Raw genomic sequence first — 19,975 nt, forward strand, 5'->3', positions numbered from 1 at the left:
TTGACTCTTATTTGAGATTGCAATTGAACTTGGTTATATTTATTATTGCTACTTTTTTTGCATATATATATATATATTGCATGTTGGTTATATATATTATTTATACCTTATTTTTATATAAATCATCATTTTTCCTATATATGTAAATAAGAAAATTTTATTGTGAGGGAAATCTATGAAGACATCTCCCAACTACAAGGGAAAGTGTCTTTTTGAAGATTTTTTGCACAAAAGTTTTTTTTGTATTCGATAATCTTCTTTGTTTTACATTTTTTATTTTGATTATTTTTCACCTCGTTTTATTTTTATTTATTTTATTTTATTTTTAACTTTAATATGAGAAAAATGTGAGGTAATGTCTTTTTGTGAGGGGAATCTACGGGAAAGTCTCCTAACTACAAAGGAAGTGTATTCCCAAGGATTGTTCACACAAAAAGGCATTATTTTATCTAAACATTTCTAAAATTTAATATAATATTATACTCTTTAAACTATATCATCCATAAAATTAAAGAAATACCATTTTGTGAGGGGAATCCAAGAAAAAGTCTCCTAACTACAAAGGAAGTGCATTTTCAATGATTGTTCGTTCAAAATGATGTATTTTCTCTTATAAAAATAATTATAAGTTTTTCGGATTAAATAAACAGTTTTATTCTATGAAATATATTTTGGGCTCTTTAATTTTTTTGTACCTCGCTGCATTTATAATTTGTTATCAAATTTTCATTTCATTATTTAGAAAATCAACGTCGTTTTAGTTTAAGAAAATTGGTATCTTTTTAAATAAATTTGAATAAATAGAAGGATCGTAATTTAAATACATTTTCGAGTTTGTAAATTTCCCAACATTTAAACATCAGATAATCGTTTAGGAACCAAACTTGGGCGTTGTGGGGGTGCTCATCCTTCCCCATATGTAATCGACTCCCAAACTCTTAAAAATGATTTTTTGGTAAAACGCATACCATTTTGTCGTCTTTTAATGATTTTTCTGAACTCATTAAAATGATGATTAAGGTTTTCAACCTACCTAACTTAAAGGTTGGTGGCGACTCCAAAATCAAATTGTTTTCAAAGTTATATTTCATCGCCTTCCCTAAACGAATTAATTTTTTAAGTCTAACGAATCCCCGAGGGAGACGTTATGACACTGTTCATATGGTATTGATACCAAAGGTAAGAGAAGTATCGATACTCTCTAGGTAGTACCGATACTACCAGCTTGCTCAAATTCCAGAATGCAAAATAGGTACTGATACCCAAAAGTGTATTGATACTACTTTATATAGTAGTATCGATACCATGAAGGATAGTATCGATACCATGAAGGATAGTATCGATACCGTCAAGCCCAACGCTAGTAACGACTAGTTTTATTTAAATATTACAAAGGTAGTACCGATACTCCCTATAGGAGTACCAATACCCTCTGTCCTGGGCAGTTTTATTTTGCAGAGAAAACATCCCCAACAGCTCCAAATTAGTCCCAATGGCTAGAAACGGCCACAAACAAATTCCAACATATAAATACAAGTTCAAGACACTTTAAGAAGAGCTATAACACCTATCCAAGTAATCAAACACAAGAGAAACATTTTTCACTCTTTATTTTCTTTCTCTTGTAAATATTGTGTTTTTGTGAGCTTTAATTTTGTAAACACTTACCTTTAAGAGGTTTCTTTGTTTACTTTTTTTTACCTTTTGTAAAAGGGGTTTTGGTTATAGCTAAGCCTTTGAAGAGCTAGGGAGTTTGTAAAGGTTATCTCTTTGTCCTTGAAAAAGAAAGAACAAATTAGTGGATTTGTTGGAAAATCCTAAGTAAGGAGCTTAGGTAGTGGATGTAGACTTTGGTTGAGAAAGTCGAATCACTATAAATCCTTATGCAATAATTTTCTATCCCTTTAATTCTCCTTACTCCCTAAAATTCTCAAAAAAACCAATTCACCCCATCTTGGCACCTTTTTAGTTGTCAATTTGAGCTTCATAAATCCTAACATAAGATTTGTTCCCCGATGAATAATTGCATGACAGCTGTCGAAGGCCCCTAAAATCGTGATAAATTTACGACGGAATCTACCCCGACGAACGCGAAAAAACGACGACCATTGCAAAGACCACAACGACTCCAAAACAAGGATGATGTCCTCTGACTATGGAGATGGCAAGGGAGGTGTCGGAGGCCGTGGCCGTGGCTGAAAATGGAAGTGGACTTAGGGTCATGGTTAGGATTTGGGGATTTTAGGGCTTTTTAATTTTAGAAAAATATGATTTTTTATAAATATAATAATATTTTTAATTTAAAAATAAAATTATAAGAATGTGACACATTTCACTTAACAGGAAAAACTAACGGCAGTTGCATCTCGGGCACCTAAAGTAATAATGTTTGTAATGTTAGGCACTGGGATCATTCAAAAAATATTATTGGCACATATTCGTGAAAATCGCTATAGTTTGGGAACTTATTTTATATTTAAGCATATAAATAAAAATCAGTTTAACTTCGAGGTAAGAAATAATAATAATATATATATATTTTAATATTAAATTTTATTTTTAGTATTTTAATATATTTAATTTTTAAAATATTTTTAAATTTTTAAATATTTATTTAAAAATAAATAAACTCCTAAACTTAAAAAATTATTTTAACCTTCGAACTCAATGAAAAAATTATTTTAACATATATGTCATGCCATTAACCCATATGAACCATTAGCACCGCAGATAGAGGCGGACCTGTTGAAGACTAGTGGGGTCATCCCCTCCCGCCGCCCCCCCTCTTGTTTTTAGTATAATACATATAATAATATTATTAAATTATTAATTTTGACCCTCAAATAAATAAATGTGTATAATAAATTATTAAACATGATTACTCCAAAAAAAATGTATATTATTTTAAAATTAATTTATTAAAAATAGTTAATATCTACTTTTTATTATTTTATTTTTAAATGAATAAAATTCATTTTCCTTTGTTATTTTTGAGCTGAAGATATAAATTTTTTTTTGTTTTTTCTGTTTTGGTTATTCATCTTCTTTAAGTTGTTTATCTTATTTGAGTTAAAAATTTCAATCAAGTTATAAATTTTTTCATTTCAGTTGAAGGTAATTTTTAAAAAAAAAAATCAATTTATATTTTTTATATTTCAAATATCTATATTTATTATGTGTGTTCATGACTTTTCATCTCTAAACTAAAAACTTAGACACAAATATATATATATATATATATATATATATATGAAAATATTTTTAAAATACCTCTAAATATTTTGATTATATAAATATAAATTATAAAATTTATTGATTAAATTTTATATGACGTGAATTTAATATGAAATTAAATTGTTAATAAAAGATATGAAATTAAATTGATATTTAAATTTAAAAATTTATCGATTAAATTTATATCTATTATGTGAATTTATTATAAAATTAAATTAATATTTTTTTATGGTTATATGTTGCAAGTTGTGAGATACTTAGCAAACAAAAGAACTAGATGAATTTTGTTTCTTTAGATTTTAATGTGAATAGATGAATTACAAGGTTTAAAAAATATTATTATGGTATTTTTATATATAATTACATTGAAAAAAGTATTTTAAATATTTTAACTAATTTATAAAAAAAATTAAATGGCCCCCTTAAAAGGAAATGTAGAGTTTCGTCACTGACTGTAGACCATCAAATCAGCACTGTGAAATGTCAGGTCAGCATCGTAACGGTCAACGAAGAAAATCATTGGTTAAAAAGTCACATTGGGTTCTTTTTTCTAAGTTTGAGGATTACATTAAATACAAAAATAGTTCGAATGTCACATTAATTTTTTGAAAAGTAAAAGGGCCTCAGATACCTTGTTACCTAATATCAATTGAATCAATATTTCTTCTGTATATTTTATGATAATTTATAAATTAATCATATTTTTATAATAGCTACTAATTTTATTAAAAATATAAAATATTCATATTACAATGAAGTTTTACCGTTATAATTGTAAATTAAAGACATGATATTTTTATACAATCATTAACACAAGAAATTAGTCACTTAAAATCACAAAAAAGTCATACAATGAAAATGTTAAAAAAATCTAACTAAATAAACTCGAACAAAATGTAGATACAAACATATTTAATCGCATCGGAGGGATTAAACTAATAAAAGCTCAGTAACAAACTGCAAATCAGAGTCGAGAAACACGAGAAAACTATTCACGAATACAAATCGTGTATTCAAATCCAATCTAAGGGTTTAAAATAAAAAATATCAACATGATAATAAATAAATGACATATTAATCAATCGTGATAATGTTAAATAACTCTAAAAAAGAATAAGCAAAAATAACGACTAAATGACTAAAAGCTACGTTAAAAGTCATAGGAAAGTGTATTATAAAAATATAATTATTAAAATTAAAAATATGAAAATATAGATACAAGATAATAAAAAAATACAACATAGAATATTGATGATCAACACTATAATTAATGTCACAATCAATCATAAAGATAAAAAATAAATGTAGATGTCAGTTATAAATAAAGAATAAAAGAAACTAATATCAGTAAGAGAGAGAGAGAAAGAGAGAAAAAAAACTTAAGATATTTTTCCTTAAAAAAATATGATAAAATAAATAAGACGTAATTTAGTATAGAATTAAATCAAGTTTTGAAATATGTATGTCAGATCAGAGTCTCTCTAATGTGGGTAACGGTTTGATACCATAAGTATTAAATTGAACATATTTAAAATAAAATACTCACATCGGTGAGTTTGAGAAACTGTGAGGTCATTAATGATAATATTCCTAAAATTGAACAACAAACATATTTCAGTTTATTTCAGCGTAAAAAAGATTAAAGATCGTTCAATTTTCCTTTTTAAAGAAGAAAAAAACCCTCAAATTCCCATTCCGCTCACAAACAGAGCGCCAATCGCCATCGTCAAGATCACCTCAACACACGCACTTCTCTTCTACGATAGTTCTTCTTTTGTTCTTCTTTAAAATAACAATACCCAAGAAAGAAACCAGTGCCTAACTCTGGCACTTATGATTTAATCGGCTTTCGATTGAGTATGATTTTCAGTTTGGTGGCAAAGTTTTGCATTGGAAGGTGTTACGATTTCTTTTCTTAATGAAATGAAAATCTCGCAATAATTAGACTCAGTTCCAATGTAGTCGAATAAAGCAATAACAGGGGGAGAGTGGGCGCGGGAATTTCTTTCATGGAAAAGCGAGTGTACGAAGTTTGGAAAGGAAGTAATGTAAGGCTGTAAATTCTTCTTCTTCTTTAGTTCTTTTTTCCATAAAATTGCTACGTTTTGGTATCTGAGTATTGCTAGATTTGTTTAGTTTGTGGGAAAATGAGTTTGATTTTGATTGGTATTGTAGGATTTTTGGCTTATTGTTTTTCTGATTAGCTTTTATTTTGCTATGATATAAGGGGGTAACATGAATAAAATATTGAATTCCTTTTGGTGTTTTTGACTGTTCATTGATTCATTTTGCATTCTCGACGTTAAAAAGAGGGTTATGACTAAGGTTGATGAAATATACGTAATTTACTTTTATGGCGCCATGGATAACTAGCTTTGGGTTTTTCAAGAAAACCTGTTATGGATTGTAGAGTAAAGTTCCAGTGAATAACCTTACAATTTAGGTACAATTCGATTGTTTTTGTGCCAAATTACTTCAATGAAAGTAGGCAGAATTCGTGCTTCGCACTTAGCTAATCTTTTTATATTTTGTTTTAATAGTTCTATGTGTGTTTTCTTCAAAGGAACTTTGTATCAATTATGAGAAATCAGGTGATACTGTTGTGAGCATTATTAAGAGTATGTTCTTATTCTAAATCTGCCAATTTTTTTAGAGAAATGTCCTAATTGAAGAATGCTAATTATATTTTCACAAATTTGGTGCAATTCCAAGCCAAAATAATGAAGGTATTGCTTTGCCGAGATTGGTGATTATGTGGATATACTTGATATTCTACTAGTATGCCATATCTTTGGATCAAAGGAATGCCTTAGTATAAGATTTAGTGCAAAAGTATTATTAGACTGGACTAACAATGTGGTAATAGATTGTGGTTGAACAATGTGGTAATAGATTGTGGTTGAACAATGTGGTAATAGATTGTGGTTAAGGTTTAGATGAATGATCACATTTTTTCAAAGAGCGATGTAATATTTTCAATCTTCTAATAACCCCTCTTCCCCCCTCCCAGAAAAGAACAAGACAAATAGATTTTGAAATAATGTAACCATAAGAAACTTGTTGGTTTGTTTTTCACTGCATTCACTATATATTTGGATGTGATATCTAGAGAAATTCTTGTGTATACTATTTGCATAAACTATGTTTTGTAGATGAGAATTAGGATAGAGGTATACCAAAGTTAAATTTTTAAGAGTATTTTAGGGTAGTTGGCAATAGGATTGAATAAAAGGTGTGCAAGTTTTGAAAAATATAGAGAATGATAGCTTTAAAATGTGATAAAATATGGAAATGCTATAGCACAATCTGATGTTCTTCATTGTATCTTTTGTTGTCTCCAGTCCGAACAGAATATCCATGAATTTCATTCAGCATTTAATTCTGCCTCTATATACATTTTGCAGAAATTTTTCCTTGGTGGTAGGCTAATATTTGGTTCAGATGCTAGATCTTTGCCAATTACCTTGTTGCTGATAAGCGCTCCTGCTATTGTCTTTTGCATATATGTTGCAAGGCATCTTCGACATGCATTTTATCCATATAATGCAGGATATGCTGTTATGGTGGTAGCAGTTGTCTTTACTATCAATGTAAGTATCTTCTCCCATCACTTGTTGATTTGAACTATTTCTTGAGGTTTTAAAACAATTACTGTTGAAATGTCTGAAAGAACTTTTATGAGCAGTAAGTTATGGATAAATTAAGGGAAACTTTTAACTGCTGGGATTTTTTAACAGCTATGTTTTTGTCATAAATTTTCATGGTCATCATGGACGAACTTTTATGTTCAAAATCCCAAAATAATTGATCTTTTAAATTTTAAAATATTTGTTTTTTGCGGAATATAGTGGAACCCTTTCATCTGATACTAGTTGCCGTTATTGAAATGAATTTCTGGATAGCCAAAGCCCCTTCTAGTTTCTAGGTATATATATATATATATATATATATATATATATCGATTTTATCTTTTATTTTAGGTTAAAACATATTTGGTCATATACCTTGTCCACCATTATAATTTGATCCTTTAAGAATTTTCATTTTACCCACTGAATTCATATATTTTATACACCATCAATTACTGTTAAAAAACTGATGACCCAATTATATAATGCCACATGGATCTAATTAAAACTCATATTAGCATTTCTTCATTTGTTTCATGTTATGAATATTTGAATCATGGCAATCACCTAATCAAATGAGTACTCATAAATAAGTTTGCTTACTTGAATTGATCTCTCCCCTACATCGCATACTGAAACTCAAGCGCAACTACTACATGGGTGCATTTTAAGTGCATGGCACGTTGCTGGTGATGATGAACTAAAAGAGGCTGATGCGCTTAGCAAGTTTCAGCTAAAATGGGAATAATCATTCACAATGGAGCTATAGCCAGATTGGATGACAAGAAGCATCAATTTAGTAGACTCTTTTGTTCTTCCAGATGATCCACTCACCAATGATTTGGGGCTGCTGCTTTTAAACATCATTTTTCCAACAAAAAAGTCTTCAATGTGTCCAATTGATGAAGTGATGATTTGATACTCCATTATTTTTACATTCAGAGGCCATCCTTATTTTTTCAGTCATTGCATCAGCAATTTCCGTGCACTTGAAATGCACCCATATAGTAGTTGCAGTTGATTTTCAGTAAGCGGTGGAGGGACGAGATTCAAGTAAGCAAACTTATTTATGGGTTTTGGTTCAGTGATTGCCATGATTCAAATTTTTGTAATAGAAAAAAATGAAGAAGATAAAGAAAAGGAAATGGCATGATGTATGGGAAGAAATATGAGGATTTCTTTTTGTAGTTTTAGTGCAGGAAAAGACAAAAATAATAGTATAGGTTTTAAGTAGATCCACATGGCAAGATATAATTGGGTCATTAATTTTTTTTTTTTACAAAAGTTGAAAGTGTACAAGTAATAAATATAAAGTTCATTGGGTAAAAACGGAAAAAATAAAATTCTTAAAGGGCCAAAGTGATAAAGGTGGACAAATTCAGTGGTCACACATGTATTTAACACTTTACTTTTTGTTAACTTTCTACTTTTAGGTTTAGTTGCTATTGATTTTAATAGGGCAGTTTATTTTGATTGGCGTTGATTATTCTTTTCCTCACATCAACCCGGGACCCAGGAATTATTCCTCGCAATTCACGTCCCCCAGATGAGGAGCCTCACCATGATTCATCTGTATCAGCTGAGGCTGGGAATCGAGGCCGTCAGTTCCCTCGAACTAAAGAAGTTATGGTCAACGGAATGCAGGTGCGAGTGAAGTATTGTAGCACCACTACAGCAAAACTGTACATTTGCAGCGTTTTTTTTTACCTATAGCGGCGTTTTTAAGTGCTGCAAAAAACACCTGCGGCGCTATAACAAACGCCGCAAAAAGCGTCGCTGAAAATAGCGTCGCTAAAGTTCGCGGCGTTTGGTAACAAAAAACGCCGCAATAGGTAACGATATATAGCGGCGTTTGTCCAACAAACGCCGCAATAGGTGTTGATATTTAGCGGCTTTTTTCCAATAAACGCCGCAATAGGTGTTGAGATTTAGCGGAGTTTTTCCCACAAACGTTGTAATAGGTGTTGAGATTTAGCGGCGTTTTTCCCACAAACGCTGCAATAGGTCTTGAATTTAGCGGCATTTTTCCCATAAACACCGCAAAAGATCTGGTATATAGCGGCGTTTTTTAGAACAAACGCCGCAAAAGGTCATATCTATAGCGACGTTTTAAGATACAAACGCCGCTAATTACCTCTCTATAGCTAAAAGAAATTGATTTTGCAAATTAAAACTAATTTGTCAAATGTTGTTTTCTACTCTTTTATTACCCAAATTTAACATGTAGCATTTTCCCATAAACTTGACATCCATAACAACAAACTTAAAGAAACATTCTTTTCGGAGCTAGAGAATATGAAGGTAAGTAATTTATTAAAGAAAGCAATTTATCATCATTCATCATACATGATATCTTTAAAGAATATTAAGTTCAAAGCTAACAAACTAATGGCATTAATTTTTAAAAAAGTCAAGGCATTAGTCCAGTTGATGTGAAAGGGTCAAGAAAATACCCAAAACATTTACAACATAAACTTTTTCCACCAAAAGCACTTTCATGTCTTTTGCAAACCGAGAAATCTGATTCAAAATGTTGTGTATGCTTAATGACCTGTCAAAGAAAAGAGGAACAATCAGGTTATTGAATGAATACTGACTATCAAAGTACACAACAATATATTTTAAGCATCCATAAATTTAAATCCTACAATAGATTTACTTTTAACATCAGTAAAACAGGATTAGATACAATTGTTCCAAAGATACATGACCCACTTTGAAAATTACATCAGACATCAGTCTATTCCCCGATGCTAGGTGCCAAGATATCACGGATTAAGGACTCCTCCATCACAAGACTTCTATAACCAATTTATATTTTACCTTCTCCATGTTTCACGCACTTTTCATGTGCCCAACTCACCATAAGCTCCCAAGTCATAGCATTCATTAAAATCCCTAGTAATCACCAGTTCACCACATTCATAACATGATTACACGTATAGCAACTAAAAATTTACAGAACTTGTACAGAAAATCAAGAGAGTAATTACAGAATCTAGAGAAGAGTAGACATTGAAATTTGATGTCTTACTGCATGGACCAGGGATTGGCATCATAAAAGAAATTTCATTACTTCTATTATTTAGCTACATCCCAATAGACATACTGAAACTTCTTAGGTAATAGATTTGGATAACGAAAACAGTAGTGATATGCATGAGATGAATAAATAATATATTTAATGTGTGAAGGAGAAACTTTTTCCTTTGAATTATGTTTTTACATACGTGCATCCACATATAGCAACTGCTTAGCACTCTACCATTGAATTCAACTCCACACCAAATAGAAGAACCCATAATGAATTAATACAATAAAAAAACTACAAGGAACACGTACCATCAATTACGGAAGAAACAGTCTCCACAGATGTTAATGTTTTTCTGGATTCAACAGGAGGAAAACCTATAGTTTGAAGTAAGTGATCTTCAATGATTAAATTACTGTGGGGATCATAAAAACAAAATTGTGCAAAGCATCAAAACAATTACCTTTCAACTGCAAAGGTTTAACCATGAAGCCCAAAACAGCAAATGGAAGCATCAACAATGCCTCTCCCATAATGTATAGCGCCAATGAAAATAGCCCCCAACCTATATGATTAGCTAACACAGTGATTAATTATTAAACATCTTGGAGACATGCCTAAACAGTGCAGATGGGTATCATGTAATACTTCGAACTAGGAGTGTAAATCACATAATGCAAAACTAAGATCTATGAGAAATAAACAACAAGATTTACAAACTTACAAATCCACCATAAACGTATCCAAGAGCAATTCCAGTAGGTATGCAGATATAAAACATTGCAAGCCAAGCTGTTTTCTGGAGTATGACAGAAAAGTTAGCATGATCGTGTAGTTTTGGAAGGAATATAGTATATGTAGCTTTCTAAAGTTGAAAAAGAAAAAAAAAGAAAAAAAACAAATGAACCTGAGAACTTAAATTTAATATAAAAACCAAAATTTTAAGTCGCAATGAATCAAAGGTGAAACTTTAGAAGAAAGCATTTGTCTGTTGAAAATGTTATACATGTTTCACAGAATGAAGCCAGTTATTTCACCTGTGAGTTGATACCCAAACTAATAAAGTAATAATACGGTAAATACAAAAGTTTTTACCAATACCAAATCTAATATACCTTGAAAAATGAACAAGCTGTAGGCACAAGAAACACAAGTTGTACATGCAAGTCAGCATCTACATGAAACACTTACTTTGTACATGCAAATATGCGATGCCAATCTGTCCAACATGAACCATAAACACAAGCTGTAGGCACAAACTGTAAAAATGCACCAAAACATAACTTAATTAGTGCGTGTATGGAGTGTAAAGGTTCACATTCATGGTAATTTTGAAGAACAAAACACAACTAGAAATTAAAATAATTATGTCACAATGGAAACTCATCAATACTGCCTGTTGGCTAAGAGGAAACATGAACAAAATGCAAATCCAACATGATATCCAAGTGAGGATATCAAACAAGGAAAAAAGGCAAGAGGATCACAACCATGATATACCTTTAGAATTTTATAAATAAAATTAAATGAAATAAATATGTAAAAGGGAACATATTGCTACACGAGTATGCATGCCCACACCTAAAAGAGTCGAATTTTAAGCATTCAAAGATGTATGATAATGATAAACAGGCAAGGGAATTGAAATTTGGAAACTTACAGTCAATGAAGACATCAGAAGAGACCAGCTAATGGTCATTTCAAAGTACCTACATCCAACAATAGAGGAACACAGTTAATGCATGATTTTGCAATAACTTGATTCTAAACCATAATGAAAAACTGAAAAGCAAGGCCAATTGACTGCCTTGGATAATATTGTCACAATCGTAGTAATGTTAAGGATCACTTACTGCAATCCGACGGGTGCCCCCAAAGCTAACGCTCCAAGCGCATTTAAAAGAGCCCCTAGTAATTAAAAGACATACAAATTATACAAGTTGAATTGAAATTGTTGGCTAACCGAGCAATTCTCCGGTTTCTGTCTACAACAACTGAAAAGAAGGATAACAACCGGGAATTCAATAGCCTAACAAAGAAAACAAATCATTAAATACAAGAGGAAATTAGAGACAATGAAGAAAGTAAAGAAATTTGAGGGAAGGTAAAAAGGGGTACCCAGATCAAATGAAGAGTGGCGGTGGGATCAAAGATGAGATTGATGGAATAGACATTGACTTTCAGAGTATCGCTCCAGACCATTCCCCAAAACACTGCAAAGTGGAACCAAGAAATTAGTCATGAAGGAAAAGAAACATGATTACAAGAAACAAATCAAAGAACCGAAAACGAGTCTAAAGTCGAGAGGAGGAGAGAAGATGAAACATTTTTATTTTTTAGAAAGGGGGAGCGGGAATGGAAAATAGGTGAAGGGAAAAATGAAAAAGGGTTAAATAGGCGCGGGATTTAGAAACTTTAAACTTGCGGCGTTTGTATAAAAACGCTACTACTGTACGAGTCTATCGCGACGTTTGTACAAAAACGCTACTAAAGTACAAGCCTATAGCGGCGTTTGTATAAAAACGCCACTAAGTACAAGTATATTGCGGCATTTTTATAAAAACGCCACTAAAGTACGAGTTTATAGCGGCGTTTGTATAAAAACACCGCTAAAGTACTACTATATCGTGGCGTTTTGTATAAAAACGCCACTAAAGTACGAGTCTATAGCGGCGTTTGTATAAAAACGTCGCTAAAGTACTACTCTGTCGTGGCATTTTGTATAAAAACGCCGCTAAAGTTACCATTTATGGCGTTTGAAATGTAAACGCCGCTGTATGTTTAAAGTTAGTGGCGTTTAATCTTAAAACGCCGCTAAAAACGCCGCTGTAGAACAATTTTGCTGTAGTGCACATGCATGCTTTATCGACCTCCCCGTTGCTCCCACTGTTCCATTTGCAACAATTGTGTTGAGCGTTTCGATCACCACTGCCCTTGGGTGGGGCAATGCATTGGACTGGTACGTTTTATCTTATAAATCTATCTATTCACAGGAGTCCAGATGTTTCTTGCTTCAGTTGAGCACTGTTTTGTTTAGTAGCTGACTATTCTGTATAAAAACAGTGCAATTACCGGTTCTTTTTTATGTTTGTTACTTCGGAAACTCTTCTCTGCATCTATGTGTTCTCCATGTCAGCATTCTACATTCAGGTTCTGATGGATGATAACCATAGAACAGTTTGGGAAGCAATGAAGGAATCTCCTCAGTCTGTTGTACTAATGGCCTATTGTTTCGTTGCTCTGTGGTATGTTGGTGGATTCACTGGGTTTCACTTGTACCTCATTGGAACAAACCAGTTGTGTTGATTTGCATTTTGTGTTGCAGGGAACAAAGATCATTTTATTGGGTTAAATTCAGCTAGTTTTTCGGAGTTTAACTAACATACCTTCATGTCTCCCAGACTACCAGAAAATTTTCGACATCTGGCCAGAAGCTGAATCAATATCTACGATCATGGTTGCCCGAGTAATTTTCATGAAGTAATTTGCACAAAGGTAACCCCGTCCAAGAATAATTTCTGGGCGTTCGTCCCATAGTAGGTTCCAAGGCGTACTTTACAAAGTACCGAGAAAGCAAAAGCAGATCGAGGTGGAGAGCCACGTTCAAAGGTTGATACTGAAATTGAGAACAGTGATGATCTTCTATTAAGATATCCCAGCAGTGTATTATCGAGGAAGATGAAGACCTATCGAAGGTCTCCCAGAAGGGCAGTAAGGAGGGCAATGATCCTCCCCATACGACCTTGGATGTTGAATCTATTATGCCTATAGATCATCGGGCTTCTATCATTGAACCGGATCCTATACCCTCAAGTTACGAAAATGAAAGTGGTAGTCTGGAAATTGTAACCGATCCCACAGTTACAACTGAAGAAGCTGGCAAATGATTTGGTTAACTTGTATAGTAGCCATTGCATTTTTTTGGATAGTGTTTTTTCTTTGTATGAAGGGGTAGTTCAACTGATCTAAGAATGAAATCTATCCAATGAGGAAAAATGGTTCCCCTTAGGCATGAAATTTGGGGGAATTCTTGAAAAAAGGTTTCATAGATTTTTTAGATGTATGCAAAGTCATATTTGTCACACTCAGTACACCCAAGTTTAAACAAAGTGATTTTTATTTTAGGTCGGCTCGGTTCATGTTAAAATTTTAATAATAAAATGAATATTTTTATCAAACTTTATCCATAAAATATTAAAAGTGACCATTCTTTTTATATTAAAAAATCAGAAATTATTTTTTGTTCAGGGAAACTGCTCCAAATCTTCCATCAGTTCAGACATTCAACACAAAATTTATAAAGCCAAATTAATCTAACTGATGTATTTCAAAACAGAATAGAGAACGACAATAAATTAACCTAGGGGAATAACAAAACCTAAAACATACGACAATGAAAACTCTAGACCAGTTTGCGAATTTACGCCTTGAGCCGACCATAGAATTTCTGTTTTTCTTGTGTTGTCTGGAAACGCCCGTCCCAAACTTGGAGGAGGTGTCTATGAACTTGAGTTTGATTTCCTCCAATGTCACACGGGACGTCTGGTTAATCAGAGACTGGCGAAGCGTAACAACCCTCTTCTTAGGTCCGTCACAGCCCCCTTTGATCATCAGATAATCACTCTTCACAACACCATAGTGAGGGAAGCCACCCATGGGTGTAATATCTTTCTCGGTCCTGATGTCAGTACACATTTAACAATTATATCAATCAAAATTGATAAAATCCATTGAATGCCTTCAAAACACTCCCAATTATATTCCACTAACCTGTCATAGTCGGTAATGGCAGAGTGGGCTTCATCACCAACCTTGCCAACCCTGTAAACCTTCTTGTTCATCTCAGTACGATGATGGTATCCGTTCTGACCTGCCCTGGCAACAGTAAATGAGACTCTAGCAGGATGCCAGGCACCGATACAAGCAACCTTACGCAGACCTCTGTGGGTCTTGCGGGGTAGGTGTGTGACACCCCAACGAGTGACAACACCTTCATAACCTTTACCCTTAGTGACACCAATGATATCAATCATTTCATCCTTCTGGAAAACAGCATCAATGGGGACTTGCTTCTCAAAAAACTTGTAAGCAAAATCAACCTTGTCGGCAATTGTTCTACCATTGACTTGATTCTCCATTGGGTGTGCTTTCTTCTGCTTCAATCCCTTTATTTTTCTAATCTGTAACAATGCAAATTAACACTTATGAACAGTAAAATATAGAAAACCAAGACACTGATTAAATCAAATATTGTTATAACCTGAGTGTGGGCCAAAACACTAACAACAGTGGCATATTTCTTAATCTTTTCCAACTGAGCCTCGACACTCTTCTTCCCTTCTTCACTCTCGTACTGCTTTGAGTACTTGGTGAACGCCTTCTTCTTGGACTTGCACCAATGCTTGTAGAACCTACGCTTGACCTCCTCACTCAGATGCTGAGCCCATACAGTGTTCAAGCTGCGGAGACCGCGGGGTGTCTTGACGTATCCAACAACCCCAACACTCAGCATTGAAGGGGTTTCAATGATCGTAACGGCTTCACATGTCTCTTTCTTGTGAAGTTCTATACAAAAACAAAGAACACAAGTTAGCTGGAACGAATACAAAACAAATTTAAAAGTTTGAACTCAAATAACCAATACCGATAAACACTAGTTCCACTTAAAACTTTTACTTGAAGAGAATTATTTACACAAATGCCAATAACAGATAATGCATCACTTGTTTCCTTAAATATCAAGTTAAGCAATGCATCAACATGTCAAAACAAGCTCAACATCTTGAAATAAGTTGCAAGTTGATCAAAAACAACTTACTAGATATTAAACAATTGAAATAAGTTGCAAGTTAATCGAAATCAACTTACTAGATCCAGGCTTCTCAACCTCTCGAACAATGTGTGTCATGCTAGCCTTGTAACCCAAAAAGGCAGTGAGCTTGCAAGGTTTGCTTGTATCATCCTTAGGAAATGCCTTCACTGTACCAACCCAAAGTAACACCATCACAATTCACACACACACAAACAAACATTTATAATCATTTCATTGCTGCATATTTAGATAACAAAATCTATAGCTCATACAAAACTATAGTTTTCTACAGCTACATTATGAACAAATTAATAAAAATAAAAGATAATTTACCTTTCCCTCTGTGACGAGAAGCTCGCTTCCTTGGAAGAAATCCAAGTTAACCATGTCTTGGTCAAATTTCCTGTGAGACATTCTGCCCCGCCTTCATCACCATGAAAAAAAATGAATAAATAATCACATAACTCCAAATAAAAGACCCATAACCAAATACAATTCAATGAGATTTTCAGATGACACTAAGCCATGTTCTTACAAAAGAAAACTGAGAAAACAGTTCATATTTTCTTTCATTTTTAACCATTTTATATGCAAATGCAGCTAAAAGTGACGAAGATGGAGATATTAGATAGAAGAGAGACAGGCGACCTGAGACTGCTGCCGTGCGTCGAATGCTGTGGCTGGCTGCTGCTAAACTCCATTTCTAAAACCCTAGGTGTTTTATAAGCAAATGCTTAAATATATTAATTTACATAAACCCCCTGTTTTATTCCTTGAATTTAATTTTGTTCCCTATCTTTCAGTTTTATGGCAAAATAAGGGCTCTCCTTTTGTATTGAGCTCTCATATTGTAGCCCAAAGTCAGGAATTATTGTGGACTATAACTAATTAAGGGTGAATTTATCAAATAATGCAGTTGAAAAAAAATTGTTCAAATAGGGCACTCTGGAAATTATTTCGTGAAATAAAGTGAATGTTAGTAAACCCGAAGATGCATTGGACAATATAATTTGGGGGAGACGCATGGAGTGCAATGCGTCTCCCGTATTCTTTCACCAATTTCATTCCCATGTAAATGTACAAAGGGTAAATTACACAATTAATCATTAACTTTATTCTCTCTCCAAATTAATTAAATACAACTGCACTGTTTTGGACAACAATTTCAATTAGAAATTATGTAAGCACGATGTTGGTTTCTTTAGTACACAAATTCAATGCTAGAGCTGATGTATCAAATTGGCTTCCATATAACAACATGAACAATGGTCAATGAGTGATCAAAATAGGAGTAAAACAAAAGTTGAGTGATTAAATTGAAAAAATTAAAAGTATAGTGAGTTAATTTGGAGAGAGAGTAAAGTTGAATGATTAATTATGTAATTTAGCCTAAAAAATATGGGAGACGCATTGCACTCCCTCCGATATTTTCAAAGGGTAAATTACACAATTAATCATTCAACTTTACTCTCTCTCCAAATTCACTCATTGTACTTTTAATTTTTTTCAATTTAATCACTCAACTTGTGTACTAAAGGGTAATTTTTTCACTTTTTCATAAATATACAAAGGGTAATTTTTTTTGGAGTCCAAGCATTGAATTTGTATACTAAATAAACCAACATCGTGCTTACATAATTTCTAATTGAAATTGTAGTCCAAAATTGTATCATTATGATAATATCTCGTGTATTTTAAATAAAAATAGTTTTATAATTAAATTAATGTCAAATATATTCGTAATACCAATTTAAATTGAATATTTAGTAGATAAAAAGTTTATATATATATTTACACGACTAACATAAAAATATGAATGATTAATTGTGTAATTTACCCTTTGTACATTTACATAGTGAAAAAATATGGGAGACGCATTGCACTCCATGCGTCTCCCCCAGTAAGTCGCTTGGACTCCAATTCGTCTTCGGATTTACTGTAGCATTCACTCTATTTCACGAAATAATTTCGAAAGTGCCCTATTCAAACAATTTTTTTTCAACTGCATTATTTAAGAAATTCAGCCAATTAAGAGTGCTCGAATATGTTTAAGCATGTTATACAAATACAATGTTGTTTAAAATATTAGGTGAGTCGATATCATTTACTAATTATATTAATTCAAGGGTAAATTATGCATTTAGTACCTAAATTATTAATTTTGGTATGTTTTAGTACTTAAACTTTCATTTTTTTTTTCAAAACCATGCCTAACTTTAGTTTTTGTTTCATTTTAGTACTCCGCCACTAAAAACTTAACAGACGGGCTAATGTGGCATAGCTCTGGTGGATGGACGACTAGGGATGGCAACGGGCCGGGTTCGGGCCGGGTATTGGTCCCCCCGTCCCCGTCCCCGTTTAAAAAATCGGTACCCATCCCCGTTTAAAAAACCACGGGGATTTAAACAGGGATCCCCGTCGGGTAATCGGGGAAAACCGCGGGGAAACGGGTATCCCCGTTTAGCACAAACGGTTATTTAAACGGGTATTGGGCCGGGTATTGGGTCGGGTATTGGGTCGGAAATCGGGCCGGGTATATATATATATATATTTAAATTAAATATATATTTTTTATTTAAATTAAATTTATTAATATTATATATATATATATATATATATATTAATATTATTTTTAATATTTATCGGGTCGGGTATCGGGGCGGGGATTACCAAACCCGTCCCCGTCCCCGTCCCCGTTTAAAATAAATGGGTTTTCCCCGTCCCCGTCCCTGTCCCCATCCCCGTTTATCATCCCCAAACCCGACCCGTTTAATTCGGTTTTCGGTTTTCCCCGTCGGGTTCGGGTTTTTTTGCCATCCCTATGGACGACCAATATGAACAGTGGAGCACGAAAGAATAACGAGTTGACCAACATAGTATAGTTTCAGGCTCATAGGACGGTGGACCAGAGAGATCGGATGATGAAGAAATCGAAGTGTCCATCGTCGATTTGGGGAGATTGAATAATTTCTTGGTGAAACAGAGGTCTGAATCGCATTTAGGGGTCGAAAAGGTGCGGGCTGAAAAGTTTAGGCTTCATTGACCTACGGATGCAACGGTTGACAATTGTAGACACAGTGAATGACAAGCCCGTCCTTTAAGTTTTTAAAGACATGATACTAAAAAAACTAAACGTTATGTTGGTTTTGAAAAAAATAAAAGTTTAGTTACTAAAACAGACCAAAACTAATAGTTTAGATACTAAAAGTATATTTTACCCTTAATTCAACCGGGAAAATATCTAGAAAATTATTATTGTGAATCATTACTTATGGATCGAATATGTGACTAATGAAAATTTTAATTATTGATTAATTTATATTTTATTGTAATTACAGTGTTTGAAGATTGTTTGGTGATTAAATTTATTTAGGTAAAAATTAAGATGGAATAATGATTCTTAATGATCAAGTTTGCTTTCTCTATAATTATACGGATTCTTAGTAACCACCTTTATTTTTTATATATAAATAACTATAGAGTAAGATTTTGAATAGATGTTAAAATAGTGTTTTGAGATATATCAGGTTTCATGATATAAGAGAATTTTATGTGTTTGTTCTTTTTGTGATCTCTATATTTATAGTACATTATTATTTCTCTCATATGTGGAGGTATACAAAGTTGAACCATAATAAATCACATCTTTTGTGAGTGTCTTATTTTATGTTGAACTTGTTATGTTTATTTTCTACTTATAAATTCTTAACAAGTGGTATCGAAATTATTGTTCAAGTTGTGGAGTTTTAAATGAATTTATTATTGTATATTTTGTTAGTGATATTGAAGACCTGTAAGAGAAATTTTATTGTAACGAGTTTTCAGATACAATGAGAGTAATTCTCAATTGATCCAACGGTGTTTCAACAAATATTACATGAGAATTGAAGTTGTTGAATACTAAAGGTTAATTTTCTAATAAATTTTTTGTTAAGAGAGAGATTATTATGTAATGATTTGAATTTCACCAATTAAGTTGGATTTTGTTATAATTATAGTGGATAAAGATTATTTGGTGATTAAGTTTATTTTGGTAAGAATTCTTATAAAATTTATTTTATTCTCTATATAAATATAGATTAGGTCTTAATTTTTATAATTATGGGTGAGAATTATTTTAGAGAGATGTAATCATTTTCATAATTTATGCAACTTTTAGGTTTTATGATGTAGATATGAGTTTTGTATGAAAATTGAAAGACCGTATTGAGATAGACTAGATTTTTGAGGATATAAGAGAATTCAATGTATTTATGCTATGTGTGATAT

General features: G+C 32.6%; 1 protein-coding gene, 1 long non-coding RNA gene and 1 pseudogene across 2 annotated transcripts; 1 reads left to right on the forward strand and 2 right to left on the reverse strand.

Annotated features, from left to right (window-relative positions):
* The first annotated feature begins 4,921 nt into the window (after positions 1–4,921).
* On the forward strand, positions 4,922–13,899 carry LOC120177737 (annotated as a pseudogene).
* On the reverse strand, positions 11,071–11,805 carry LOC120177738. Its single transcript, XR_005521465.1, has 3 exons — positions 11,748–11,805; positions 11,555–11,603; positions 11,071–11,153 (listed from the first exon to the last, which is right to left on the reverse strand). It is a non-coding gene; the product is annotated as an uncharacterized LOC120177738 (long non-coding RNA).
* Positions 13,900–14,191: 292 nt separating the features above from the next.
* Positions 14,192–16,130, reverse strand: LOC120177743 (60S ribosomal protein L3-1-like). Its single transcript, XM_039183770.1, has 5 exons — positions 16,040–16,130; positions 15,763–15,873; positions 15,155–15,459; positions 14,665–15,074; positions 14,192–14,572 (listed from the first exon to the last, which is right to left on the reverse strand). Exons 2-5 carry the CDS (start codon positions 15,800–15,802, stop codon positions 14,203–14,205), a joined length of 1,125 nt encoding a protein of 374 aa, XP_039039701.1. The 5' UTR covers positions 15,803–15,873; positions 16,040–16,130; the 3' UTR covers positions 14,192–14,202.
* Between the last annotated feature and the right edge of the window lie 3,845 nt (positions 16,131–19,975).

Source organism: Hibiscus syriacus, unplaced genomic scaffold (assembly GCF_006381635.1).
Source record: "Hibiscus syriacus cultivar Baekdansim isolate YM2019G1 unplaced genomic scaffold, ASM638163v2 tig00112305_pilon, whole genome shotgun sequence".
Classification (NCBI taxonomy): Eukaryota; Viridiplantae; Streptophyta; class Magnoliopsida; order Malvales; family Malvaceae; genus Hibiscus; species Hibiscus syriacus.